This window comes from Cucurbita pepo, chromosome LG05, assembly GCF_002806865.2.
Source record: "Cucurbita pepo subsp. pepo cultivar mu-cu-16 chromosome LG05, ASM280686v2, whole genome shotgun sequence".
Classification (NCBI taxonomy): Eukaryota; Viridiplantae; Streptophyta; class Magnoliopsida; order Cucurbitales; family Cucurbitaceae; genus Cucurbita; species Cucurbita pepo.
The window spans coordinates 2161250-2175622 of NC_036642.1; the positions used below are offsets into that span (position 1 = coordinate 2161250).

At 36.2% G+C, this 14373-nt stretch overlaps 1 protein-coding gene and 1 long non-coding RNA gene across 4 annotated transcripts; one reads left to right on the plus strand and one right to left on the minus strand.

Annotated features, from left to right (window-relative positions):
• Positions 1-6359: 6359 nt before the first annotated feature.
• Positions 6360-7875, plus strand: LOC111795662. 2 transcript variants are annotated; one of them, XR_002815229.1, is made up of 3 exons: positions 6360-6464; positions 6669-6791; positions 6928-7875. It is a non-coding gene; the product is annotated as an uncharacterized LOC111795662 (long non-coding RNA). The 2 variants fall into 2 exon arrangements; XR_002815228.1 differs by lacking the exon at positions 6360-6464 and having other exon boundaries at positions 6472-6791.
• Positions 7876-9366: 1491 nt separating this feature from the next.
• Positions 9367-11495, minus strand: LOC111795661 (UDP-glycosyltransferase 86A2-like). Of its 2 annotated transcripts, none has more exons than XM_023678204.1 (3): positions 11388-11495; positions 10555-11184; positions 9367-10468 (listed from the first exon to the last, which is right to left on the minus strand). In XM_023678204.1, the coding sequence occupies exons 2-3, from the start codon at positions 11081-11083 to the stop codon at positions 9522-9524; spliced, it is 1476 nt and encodes a 491-aa protein (XP_023533972.1). In that variant the 5' UTR covers positions 11084-11184; positions 11388-11495; the 3' UTR covers positions 9367-9521. The 2 variants fall into 2 exon arrangements, with proteins under 2 accessions (XP_023533972.1, XP_023533973.1); XM_023678205.1 differs by lacking the exon at positions 11388-11495 and adding an exon at positions 11273-11378.
• Positions 11496-14373: the final 2878 nt, after the last annotated feature.

A 14373-nucleotide genomic window follows, 5' to 3' on the forward strand; every position in this document is an offset into this window, starting at 1 on the left:
GAGCCAAGCAGTAATTTTGAGAATGAAACAAGGTAATATAATGAAAAAAGGTGAGCTCTAATTCGAATTTTGCTACAAGCCAACCCCATATCTCCTTCCTTGTAGAGACCATCTGTAAGTAGTCAGTATCTATTAGAATTTGGGGCACTACTTCTCTCAGTCATTTCGTCGAACAATAAACATGCACTTCGGATCGTCCCTACCTCAAATAATTAGATGATACAAATGGGGTTCCACCTTCAAGCACTCACCATGCATCTTCATCACTCATTTCTCAGCCTTACCCATCAAAAGCAATATCAGATCCTAACTCCTCAAAATTCCATCGCTTGGCACAACAATAACCATCACGTAGAATGTAACAATGTTAAATGCATGTGATCTAATCGTTTAAGAGCTAGTAATGGACAGTACAGGTCTTCTCATCGATCTTAATGCCATGGGGGTGGAGTCGAATGGCGCCGGAGCTAAGATTGTTGAAATGATTACCAACAGTGGTTTCGAGGAGGGATTGGATTGACGATTCGGCTTCGACAGCTTTGAGGGTTTTGAGGTGGTTTTGAATTGACGTTGTGGATGTTCAAGATTTTTGGTTCAGAATCGAGGGAAAGCCAACTATAAAACTCCTTTGGCTTCTTCCACCTTTAGCGGCCAATCGCCAAGAAGTAGAACAAAATTATAAAGAAAATTTATTTATACCTCCAATAATTTTCTTCATAGGATGATCTCTGGTGAGGTAAAGTTCGGTAGGAAAGCTAAAAAAGGATAGTTGGTCACTTACAAATAATATAAGAGTCAGACTATGTAAGGCACTGGTCGGAGGGTTAGGGCTTGGTCAGTTGCAAATAATATAAGAGTCAGACTGTGTAAGGCACTGGTGGGAGGGTTAGACCCTCTCCGTAGTAGACGCATTTTAAAGCCTTGAGATAAAGCTCGTAAGTGAAGCCCAAAAAGTACAATATCTGCTAGCGGTTACAAATGATATTAGGGGCACCCATCGGGCGATGTGCCAACAAGAATGCCGATTCCCCAAGAGAGGTAGATTATGAAATCCCATATTGGTTGGAGAGAGAACGAAACATTCATTACAAAGGTATGAAAAACGAGAGAGAACGAAATATTCATTACAAAGGTATGAAAAACGAGAGAGAACGAAACATTCATTACAAAGGTATGAAAAACGAGAGAGAATGAAACATTGTTTATAAAGGTATGAAAAACGAGAGAGAACGAATCATTCTTTATGTGTATGAAAAACTCTGACGCGTTTTAAAATTTTGAGGGGAAGCTCATAGGGAGAGCCCAAAAACACAATATCCGCTAGCGGTGGGTTTGGGCTATTACACGTAGCTTCTCTCACAAGATTTTCCTGACTATCTTTCTTTATAAATACATACTTCGTCTTTATAAATACATATTTTTAAAATACTTATAAATTCCAATGACATAAAATGATGTTAACATAGTAAATGAAATGTAGATCCACTTGAATATTGTGTTTTTGGTGGAGTTTTGACCTTCATCTTGTATAGATAACTATAGTAAGGTCATGATGGTAGGCTAACTTTTGCTTGCTACCTCTTGTGTAACTTGTCAATCATGCATAATAGCTTATCTTGTACAAGATAAGATGTGACACGACGACACAAAGTGCAGTGATAGTGAGTACCAGATACAACTTTGCATCGATCGTGTTCGATATGTCAAACTCAACAAGAGCACTGTAGATATAAAATCCGCCTTCCTTAGACCCCATGTCTGATTATGCCTCTTCATACTTGCATTTGGGATAAACAACTTCGAATTGATCATACAAATACAAATTCTCACTTATAGATCAAAATTTGCTCTAGTTAAACGACTAAAACTCGTTTGCCTAATTACTAAAATACCCTTTGCATAGCTCAATTTTTGTTTGGAAAACTCAACACAATGACTAACAAACAATAAATAAAAAGAATGGTAAATGTGTAAAGAGATGAGATGACGTCCATTTGTTTCATTTAGGTTATGAAAAAATGTGAAGGGTGGAATGCTGAGGTGGAGGTGGGTCCCTCCCTTCCCTTGCGTGTCTGCCACATGTGTATCAATCATTCTCACATGGGCCCCACCTTTGTACTATTTTTAGCCCCCACTGTCATCCTCTTCCTCTGCCACATTTTCAAAATTTTCTTTTAATTTTCTATTTATATTTATATCCCAACACAACACTCGCAACCCTAAATATGACGTGTACTCTCGATTTTTCCGGTTTCATGGATGATTTAAATATTTTCCATAATTTTTTTAAATTTTAAAAATTAAAAAAAGGGTATCCAACACACCGTCATCCATTTGAGTTTGTCNTCGATTTTTCCGGTTTCATGGATGATTTAAATATTTTCCATAATTTTTTAAAATTTTAAAAATTAAAAAAAGGGTATCCAACACACCGTCATCCATTTGAGTTTGTCAACTTCAATACCTAGCATCAAATTATATATATATATATAACAAAATATTATTTTTGATAACGTTGTGATTGTGAATACAGATGAAGTGTCTAGAGCATAAGATTTCCACCATGATATGATATTGTCCACTTTAATCACAAGCTTTCATGATTNAACTTCATGGTTTGATTACTTTTTCAGAAGGCTTTATACCAATGAAGAGTATTCTTCACTTATAAACTTATGATCTTCCAGGCAGGAGAGAGATAGTTTACGAGTTCCATCTGTCTCATGNAGCTTTCATGATTTGATTACTTTTTCAGAAGGCTTTATACCAATGAAGAGTATTCTTCACTTATAAATTTATGATCTTCCACTGAATTAACCAATGGAAGACTCACTCGCATTAATCCGGAGCGATCGGTGTCAGAGAGAGGTGGGCGAGTGGGCATTCCTGAAGCATCACTGTCAGTGTTTAAGGCAGAAGAAGGGGTCCTAATTACAGGCATGTCTCGTGCCAATTGGTCCACCAACAAACACAACAAGAGTGATGGATTATGAACGCTAAACCTCAACGTCCACTGACTGACACACAGATACTCTTTCTTTGCAAACCACATTTATCCCTCTTTCGGATCATTTCTTGTTTCTCTACTTTTCAACTCAACTCCCCCCACTCCTCTCTCACTCGCTACCCGACTCATCTCTATGAGCTTATCAGTAATGAATACATCTCTATTAGTACGAGAGCTTATACTCAAAATAGACAATATCATAAAGAATAAAAACCTCGAATGTTGGAGCTTTTCATCTCTTGAGATTCTGTTGGCTGCTACTCAAGACGAGACAAAAACAAGAAAAATAAAGAACTTGGCTGAGCAGCTAGATCTGGAATCTGAAGACTAAGAACAAGGACAATAAGATGATTAAAGAGAATTAAAAGAAAACCCAGAAGATATTATGAACTAAAGAGGAAGAAAAAAGGCATGAGCTGTGAGATGGAACATGAAATATGTATGCATATCATATTCAAAGTGGTTTATTGCAGATGCAGCATCATCAAGATTCTCAATTGCGAAGAAATCTGGAGAATTTCATTTGAATGTGAATCTTGATAATGCTACACCAGCAACCAACGACTGTCATTCACGAACAAACACAAAAAGAAAGGGAAGAAGAAGAAAGGAGGAAGGTTGAAGAGAAGGAGAGGGGTTTGGGTATGTATATAATGGCAATTGATTATTGGTCACTTGTCAATGCTTCACACACCTGGCGCATTTTTATTGGTCCTTCTCTTGCTTCGCTGTATACTACTGTCATTATACCACAAACCCTAATCTATTTTTTTATTTTTATTTTTATTTTTATTTTTATTTTTATTTTTATTTTTATTTTCCAAGTTTTCCTCGTATCATCACCGTCTTCATCACGTGGGATTGGCTTACACTAATTCTTTTTAGAATCCAAATTAAACTAATCATAATTCTCCTAAGCTTATCTCTTCATTTTTTTCAATTATTTTCTTCTTTTTTCAGAATTTAATGACCATTGTTTTTCAATTTTTTTTTCAAACTTTAAATTTTTAATTTTTTAGTTGATGATATAAGGAAGATAAAAAAATATATATTTAAATTTTTATTATTTCGAAACATTAAAAAGCAGTAATTCAGTCTTCTTCTTGGATTAGAAATCACATTTTTCAAAAAAAAAAAAAAAAAANAAAATTACTTTTAAATATATTAATTTTTTTAAAAGTTAAAAGATAAAAAATTGAATCAATAATATTTTACCCAATTAAACTATAAATAATCTTTGAAATATACGATTTGGTTCGTTCTTAATTAGGTCAAAGGAAGCTAGTTTTCCTTCTATATTTTTATTTGGTCTATTATAGTTCGTGTTTGGCTTTTTTTTTAATCGTTTAATCTTTGATTTCTCGGGGTTATTCTTGGGATCGAATTTCAATCATGCACAAAGCCTATAAACATGACTTCCACTTATTTTTTTTTTAAATCAAACCAAAATTTATAAATAATTTTTAAAAAACAGGTTTTGTTTTGAAATTTAGTTAAAATATAAAACAAATGTAAGGGAAAATAGGGTATAAACTAAAATACCTTTTCTATATTTGGCNGGGATCGAATTTCAATCATGCACAAAGCCTATAAACATGACTTTCACTTATTTTTTAAAAAATCAAACCAAAATTTATAAATAATTTTTAAAAAACAGGTTTTGTTTTGAAATTTAGTTAAAATATAAAACAAATGTAATGGAAAATAGGGTATAAACTAAAATACCTTTTCTATATTTGGCATATTGCCATTTATGATGCACATGCATGTGAAATTTTTAATAATTCTTATTATAAAAAGATAAAATACAATTCAAAATGATTAAATTGCCAACAAATATTTTAAAAGAAAATTGTATTCAACCTTTTGCCTTCATAACTTAAGTATGCTAATAAATGTGGTTTAAATGTAAAGTATATTTATAAATGAATTTATAATATAGTTTTGGGTAATATTAATACAATAAAATTTAGGGTAGAAAATAATGATGGAATAAATAAAAGGGAAGGAAGACTGACAGATTCCTCTGCACCACAACGCCTCCACCCGAACCGCCGGGTCCATGTCCGTACATGTGATGTGCCCACTTCAACGCCGCTTTCCCATTTCCCTCGCTCTTTTATTTATTTATTTATTATTTTTCTTTTAATTTAATAACAAGGTTATTCTCTGATTTAAGTTTTTTATTTATTTAAACTTACCAATTTAAAATTCTCAAATGATTAAACTATATATTAAGAAATATATTTGAATTATATGAATAAAAATGTACTTAAAAAAAGCGTGACGTTTTTGTAATAATGGAGTATAGAGTAGGGGACCTTCATGGTACGTTGATCCCGAAACTAAGAAAGTGATTTTTTCGATAGTTAATTAAATATTTTATTGTAAAAGAAGGAAGCATAATGTGCATGAGTATAAAACTATACAACATTAAATTGTATATAATTGTCACATGGGTACCGCATCTAATGCAACGGTCAACTGGATATATTAATAATTAAAAAAATAAAAGAAAACAGTACGAGAATGGCTGGAGATGGGCCAAAGCCCAAAGATAGGAGGAGGTCATGGGCTGATGTTATACATAAAGGATGGGCCAAGCCCAAAATCTTCAATTCCACCTTTAAATGATGGGCCTAAGCCCAGAGCCCAAAGCCCAAAGATNAGGATGGGCCTAAGCCCAGAGCCCAAAGCCCAAAGCCCAAAGATAGGAGGAGGGCTAATGTTATGCATNATGATGGGCCTAAGCCCAGAGCCCAAAGCCCAAAGATAGGAGGAGGGCTAATGTTATGCATGAAGGATGGGCCAAGCCCAAAATCTTCAACTCCATCTTTAAAGAATGGGCCTAAGCCCAGATCCCAAAGCCCAAAGATAGGAGGAGGCCATGGGCTGATGTTATGCGTGAAGGATGGGCCAAGCCCAAAAGCTTCCATTCCATTTTAAAAGGATGGGCCTAAGCCCAAAGATAGGAGGAGGCCATGGGCTGATGTTATGCACGAACGATGAGCCAAGCCCAAAATCTTCAATTACAGTTTTAAAGGATGGGCCTAAGTCCAGAGCCCAAATCCCAAAGATAGGAGGTGGCCATGGGCTGATGTTATGCAAAAAGGATGGGCCAAGCCCAAAATCTTTAATTCCAGCTTTTAAGGATGGGCCTAAGACCAGAGCTCAAAGCCCAAAGATAAGAGGAGGCAATGGGCTGAGGTTATGGCTGAAGGATGGGCCAAAGCCCAAAGATATGATAAGGTAATGGGCTGAAGGATGGGCCAGGCCCAAAAAGTTAACTTCCATTTTAAGAGAGAGAGATGAATATATTGGGGAAGAGCATATGCGTGCTCCAAATAAGGAGTTGGTTCGGATTCCCTTTCGTGGATTCGTTTAGGGAGGCAGTCTCTGTGTTGGTCCCCTTTGCCTTCTTCTTCTTCTTCATTTCTTCATTGCCTCTCCTTTTCCTGTATGTATCTCTCTTTTAACCTTCCTTCTCTCTCTTCTCCAGGGGTTTTTTCTATTTCAGCTTCTTCAATTTTCCCTGCCTCGACTTTCTCTGTTGCTTCTTCAAATTTTAGATTCTTCTGTCCTAATTTTCCTGAGTTCAAACTGCCCAATGTTGTTCTTATTTGACTGAATCATTTGATGGATTGCTTATAATTTGTTGCAGGTAAGTTTGGGCTTTGGGAATTCGATTATTGTTCCATTGTCTTCTCGTTTCTGGGTTTCGGTCTGGGCTTTCTCTGGAGCTTTTTGGTGGATAGTTGAAGGGTCAAAATCTGTAATCATCCAGGTTAATCTCCTTCTTGAGCTGCAATCTTTGATTTTCTTTTCAATTTTACTTAGTAGTACGGTAGCGCCTACGAGGTTCTGTTTTTTGGCTTACCCTTTTTGTTTCTTCTTCTCTTTTGGGTTCTGGACGTCTGCAGCCGATGCCCATTTGATGTTATGTATATGCTTACTCTTATGGTGTGTTTTTCTCTGTCATAAATTGATTTTTGTCTGAAGGGTCACAATCTGATTTTGTTTATTTCTATTGCATTATCTTGGTAATCTGTACTGTTGAATTGGAAGCTGGATACAGCCAAACTGTGGCATTGAGCGGGCCTGTAATTATTGGAAGTACAGGAAGGAACAATGCTCTTGATACTCTTTTATATATATATATATATAAGTAGTACTTGACCCAATAGCACGCACGCCTATCATTGATCAAAGGAATTGAACTTTACTCTACTTCATTGTTTCTGGTTTGGTTGTTTCTTGACAATGGAATGATTTTATAAGCTATACCATTTCCTTGTGAATTTTACTATGTCTTTTTTAATGTCTGTCTGCTTAACAAACGCTACTGTTGGATGTTATATTGAAGTATTCGACAACTTGGTTCTCCAATGTTTGTTTTGTTTGTATTGTAGCTCTATTTCTAGTGGTATGGAAGAACACTAATTCCTTAGTTATTCAAATCTTAAGGGAGACGTTGAACCTAGCGAATTCCCTGTCCTTCTCCCAAGAACCCCTTGCACATCTATGAGTAACTTGCCATAGTGCCATCCCCAATCCCAAGGAAACGGAGAAACGTGAAACAACACCGACCCTTCACCGTGGTAGACTAGCAAGGCTACAAGCCATCTTCTCTCTGTAAGAAACAAAAGCCTTTAAAAACAAATTGCCCTCGCAAAACAACATCCACCATGTAAGATCCCACATTAGTTGGGGAGAAGAACGAAGCATTCTTTATAAGGGTGTGGAAATCTCTCCCTAGCAGACGCGTTTTAGAAACCTTGAGGGCAAGCTTGAAAGGGAAAACCCATCTACTAGTGGTGGACTTGGGCTGACCATATCCTTTGAAGATAATCTTTGCTATAGGTCAATAGTGTCAATCCTCATGTGAGAGCCATGCCAGGGGAAAGTTTTGACCTTTTGATTCTCGCCTTCCAAAGCGAGTAGAACATTGAGGGAGTGAAGGGTGAGATTCACACAAAAAGAGAAGGAATACAACAAATTCCTACCCTTGGGCCACGAGAGTGATTGTTATTTAGCGATTAAAGGAGATTTGTTACAAAGCACTCTGTAAGAAGATCTCTGAAGGCATCAAGATTAACATCGTCCTGTTATTCCCAAATATCCTCACGAATATTGCAAAACACTCATTCAATTGGCTGTATATATCACTCCATTTAGCGAACCAGGATAACGCCCTAGTTTCCATTCTGTCGATTTTCTATTGAACTTGAAACTAGAGAATATGATTTGACTCCTCACATTTGCTAGTCTGGAAACTCGTGGAATGTTTAAGAGATCTTTCCACTATATATTCTTGGATCTGAAGTTTAAAGTTTGATCGACATACCTGATGGAACACCAAAAGAAGCAATAATGGGATTGCTCAATAGTTTCGTCGGTGTCTCAATAAGCTCCCATTGGCTGCGTCGAGCATAACCCTGCTGCATGACTTCATATTTGAATGAAACTTGTCTTGACCTCACACCGAAGCCCATCCTCTTTACGTTTCTGATTAGTCGCGTTAGGAGAATGAAATGTCATATTGGTTAACATTCATGGCAGGGTTGAAGTGTATCCTTGATTGATTTGAAGGTAGCTAGACCAGAACTTCAAGGTTGTACAATATTATACAAAGTTGTATGTAAATACTCACTGAATTGTGTTCATTTCAGGTTTCCAGTTTATAATTTTCTACAATTGATGAGTTTCTTCTGTTAGCTTGGAAGTTTTCACTTCAACATGAACAACCCTTTCCCTGAAGATAGTGTAAGCTGCTAATCCTAGTTGTGTTCATCTTCTAATTACACCAAATGGGGTTTAAAACATGAATCCTTTCTACAGGATCAGACCACCGTAGTCGGTTTCGAAGTTCCAAAATCACCGGATTCAACCTATAACAATGTATACCTTGGAAGCGAAGACGACGCACGTGATCCACCACCCGTCCCGCCTCATTTGCAGCACACCTTACTCAGTCACCCAGCGGGCCGAGATGCTGGTGGAACTCTTCCTTTGCCACAGAATGTGGTTCTCAACCATCTTTTTATCGAAAACCGGGAGACTCCACGTTCCGTTGTGGCTCTTGGATTCACTCATCGTTTTCATTCAAAATATGTCACGGTTGTGCTTTACAAACCAGTTCATAGAAGAGGAAGTAGCGCGCCTTAGTTATGCATATACATCGAAATCATTCAATAGAACTAGTCCATCGGTAGAAATTGTTTATGAAGTTAGAGCAGAAGCATTTAACTTTTTCACCAAGTAAATGATTGTTGATGGGTAGATATTGTTCTTGCATTTTTTGAACTGTTAAAAGATGCAAATACTTCTTATCTTCTTAGCTCGAAGTTTAGACTTTAGAGTTCGGTTTGTAGGACGTGTTTATTAATTTAGCCTTTGGATTACATTATATTCGAGGGTTCAATCTAATGACCCTATTAACACAACTTTACCTATCGCTCACTCGTGAAAGAGGAGGAAAGACAATTTCAGGCCTCGGGGCCGAAATGCTCTAATTTTAGTAGCCATTGGACATTGATTTGTGCATCTTTTTGTCCCCAAATTTGAATGAAATGGCTGCGTTGAAATCTTTTATGAATTGGTTCATAGATTGATGGGATGAACCATTAGGCTTCACTGCATTTTCCAATGCCTTCTTGACTTCTCCAACGGCAGCTCGATATTGACTCCCAGATTTAGCATCCATCAGATGGTTAATCTTCTCCGAAACCCTTTCCTTAGATATCTGCCGTCCATTTCTCAGATTAATCCCCACCTTCCAATCTTCCACCACCAGTTTCCGATTGGTGAACTGATCCGTAAGCAAAGGAAAACACAACAGCGGAACATTACACCAAATGCTTTCCAGAATTGAATTCCATCCACAGTGAGTTAAGAACCCTCCGATCGCCGGATGGGACAGCACTTGTCTCTGATGACACCATGGCACAATCATCGAACGGTCAGAAACCTCCTTCCGGTAACCATCCGGCAATGGATCGGTGTCTGTTGAGCTGACAATATCCGGTCGGAGAACCCATATGAAATGGACCCCACTCATCGAAAGCCCATGGGCTATTTCGGTGAGGTCCGTTTTGGTGACGTGGGCGTAGCTTCCACACGAGACGTAGAGAACCGAGCCGTGGGGTTTGGAGTTGAGCCAGTGGGTACAGTCGGACTCGGGCCAGAGGCTGGTTGCGACGGAGGTTTTGGTGTAGCCAGGTGGGAAAATAGGTCCGATGGTGTAGAACCGGGTTTCGGCTTGTAGCGCTGAAACGGTGTCGTTCTCGAGCTCATGTACGGAGTTGCATATCACGAAATCTGCAGCTCTAACATCCTCAAACGCTGCGAAAATGATTCGGTGGCAAACCGACGTCGTATCTGTGTCTTGTAAATACGACATCATGTCTTGTGGATTGATTGCGCGTACTCCTGGTATGTAATCAATGGCGTCCTCTCGAACATCTGTTCAAATTCACATTCAAATTCAAATTCAAATTCAAATTCAAATCCAAATTCAAGTTAACCCGATTGGGTATGAGCAAACCAACCCGGGCATGCAAAATGGCGGTTTTGTCGGAGAAGATTCATATGATAATAGAGCGTAAAAACCAACGCCGGTTCGGTCCAGAACGAAACATAAAGCAAATCAAACTTCCTCGCAACCTTCGACGGCCACACAAAGAACGTATCCGCTATCAGACAACTCACCGGCGGCCCTCCCTCTTCAGACGACGCCGTTTTCACAATGCTCTCGACCTCCTCCTCCACGTGAGCCGAAAACACATGCAACAACGACTCCATGAACTGGTCGTGATTCAGCGACCGGTCGAATCCAACCGGTAGTCCATCCGACACGGTTCGGTAGCGTACATCCAACCCCGACTTCCGCACCGCGGAAAACAAATCATCTCCAGCAGGCAAATGGGCTTTGGCGATTTGGCGGTGGATGGCTTGCGTGTTCACGAAGGTGACGGTGAAGCCACGTTGGGCGAGGTCAGTTGCCAGGTGGACAGACGGTATGACGTGGCCTTGCAGAGGGTAGGGAATAATAATGGCATGGGGATTTTGGCGCTCCATTTTGGCAATTAGGACAGAATTAGGATAGCACGTAAATCACAACAACCCGAGTTTATATCTTTTAGACGTCGCGAAGCACAAAGTTGACCCCAGAAATGAACCTAAAAAAATGAATGGATTAGCCTTCAATTTCGGACAAACATTAAGGAAATTGAAATTTAGTAGAGAAATTAAAGGATAAATGCATACAAAATTAAGAACAACAAGAAGAAGTAATGTTTTTTGAGCTTAAACCCCAAGGCTTCTGTAAACATAGTACACATCGAATGAACAAAAAACCAGACAAAGATTGCTGTTTGATTACCAGATGTGGAAGAAGACCAAGATGTCTCTGTATTTATTTCCTATGTATTATTTATAGGCTATGAGCTTCGCTTAGTCATGCCTTTATTTTATTTATCTCTTAACATAAAGTTTTGGTGTATAATATAATTGATAACCAAAGCTTAGACTCACTAAATTAGCTTCTAGAATATATAGAATCTATGTAACAAGTCCATATACATTTCACCGTGATTGGCATCAATTTTCTTTTTACTCCTCTGTTAATTTATTTTATTTTGAATCAACTCAATTATTACTATTATTAAATTTAAATATATATTTTGTTTATTTTGATGAAATTTTTTTATTAAATAAATCAAATACTTATTAATTGATCAGCTGANTCTTTATTTTGATGAAAATTTTTATTAAATAAATCAAATACTTATTAATTGATCAGCTGAAAATAAGTAAAATTTAAAAGTTATTTAGGACTAATTAGCTTATGATCTTCAATAATTATGTTACTTATTTGATTATTTATTGAATCTAATTTTGATTAAACTATAATGAACAAAAATTAATTAAATATCTATTGCAATAATAATTTTATACATAATTTTTTTGAATTATTTTAGGATGATTTAATATTAATAAATATGTCTCGATTTAAACAACATTTGATTTTAGTTGTACTTAGGGTTAAAAGTTTATATAATTTTATTAAAATTAGTAAATTGAGGATAATTATTAAAATGGATCCCGGAATAAACTCAATCTCAAATTATTTTAATAGGTTGATTCAACTGTAATGTGACGTTTGGACATTTTATTCTTAGATATCCAAAACAAAACTTGTAAACGAAAGAGAGTTATCGAAAGAGGCTTTAACTTTTCATATTTTGCGGTTGAAAATTAAGCCTACGAACAATACTTATTCTAGAATTTGGTTAAGAAATGTGATATTTACTCAAAATATGAGAATCATAGAGAGAAAGTGGTAAAGAAACAAAAACGCTTCAATAAATAAATAAATAAATAAACAAATAAGAATTGGTTTATTTTGTGTCAAATCAACTTTACGAGAAAAAAAATAAAATAAAATTTAAGATGTGCGAATGTATTTCTACTTTGCATAACTTTACTCTTTATTTATTTAATACAAAGTATTAATCAATTTGAATGTACAATTATTAAGTTGAGAATATATATATAGAGAGAGAATAAAGTAAACTGTTAAAATGAAGTAAAAAGTAAAAAGTAAAAGTAAAAAGTAAAAGAAAAAAAGAAAGTAAAAAAAAATAAAAAATGAAGGGAAAACATTAATTAATTAATTAATTATATGGTAACAGGAAAGGAACATGAAATTGAGAATAAAAAGTACAAAAACAAAAACTGGTATAATTATTTTGAGGAGAAAAAACCGGGTTTTTTTTTTTTTTTTCTTTTTTTTCTTTTTTAAGGAATGGCTTAATAATTAGTGTTGGGACATGTGTGGTGCGAGACAACAATAAATGTGTACTAGGACTTCTTGTCTCTCATTTAATAAAAGATAAAGAACTTTTTAATAAATTTAATAATATTTTATAAGAAAAATAAAGAGTAAATTGATCACGGATCTTCGTAATGGTATGATATTGTCTGATTTGCTCTGAGCTCCCCCAAAAGACCTCATACCAATACCTACTTATAAACCGATGATCTTCTATTAAATTAACTAAGTTGGGGGTAAGGATCGGAATAGCGATCTCTGTTTCGGACTTCATTCATTCATTATTTCTTTTGTAAATGAAGATTTCTTGCCTCGTTCGGAGTAGTTTTTCACAGGACTTCTGCCTCATAAGTTAGATGTACTATCTCTAGTAGGGCCGAGTTGGATCAGAAGAGCCGACCAAATATGTGAGAAAGGAGAGGAAGTTATGGTTAAAGAGGTGATTGTACAGAGGATTGTCTGTACTTTGAGGTATGCATTTATACGTGTATGTATGCTTACACGCCCTCCATCTAAACCCTACAACCCCTCCCCATTTCAACGCAAATATTTCAGATCCAGATTTTATTAAAATAAAAGAAAAAGAAATGATAATGATTAATTAGCAAAGTACTAAATAAAACTTGACAGGTCCTTTTCCATTGTCCCCTAACTCAATTACAAGATGGTTAGCTTAAAAAGCATGTACCATAATTCAGAAAAGATACTTCAACAACGTTCTTCAACACTCATTTGAATATTTTCGATTGACCGTTTCATTTCGAATACACTTATATTTAACCATTTGAGTTCCACTTTAACGACGTTGAAAATACAAATTTTTTCGAACGAATCTGTATGAAATGGATGCATGTCAAGTAGTTTTGAATAAATTTGAATATTACGATCCTATGATTGGTCCTCTCTTGTTTATATGTACGTTTCGCTCAATCGGATGAGATTATAGTTTGGATGTATGTGGAAGTGCAAAAACATAAAAGAAACTAATTAATCCCCATCTCTCAATAAGTGCTCCTAATCAATTATTACACGAATTGTTCAGTAGTTAATGACCAAATCAAACCCCCATTGGAATGGGAGACAATTAAGAACAGGCCACAAGCACAAGCACAAGGCACAGGACACATTGATGATCAAATGGGTCAGTTCATAAGTTTTATGGCAAATGTTATTGGTACAAAACATTTGGTACTTTTTTCTACCTTCATTTCTCAATGGATTTAGATTATCCTATTTACCAATGACCCATTTTTACGGGTCTCAACATAATGATTTAGAGACAGATGTGACTACCAATCGAGACGTTTCATGGAATGCTTAGAGTCACGTAGTGTACTCACATGGTATGCTCTTCAAACTCAACTCCAAAACTTGTGTCTGTCCAATCACTTTTGGCCTCTTGGAAGAGCGAAATATCCCATCAATTTCCACTGTTTTGATCCTTTTTTTTATTTTTTATTATTTGACCATTCTACACTATAAATTGTGTTCCACACCCTCTTGACAAGGACTAAGCTTTTTGCATTTGCACCAA

Coding starts and splice junctions, on each gene's coding strand:
- LOC111795661 (XM_023678204.1), bottom strand. CDS start 11,083: ATGGAGCGCCAAAATCCCCATGCCATTATTATTCCCTACCCTCTGCAA. Junction 10,469..10,554: donor CCGCCATTTTGCATGCCCGG/GTTGGTTTGCTC, acceptor GAATTTGAACAG/ATGTTCGAGAGGACGCCATT.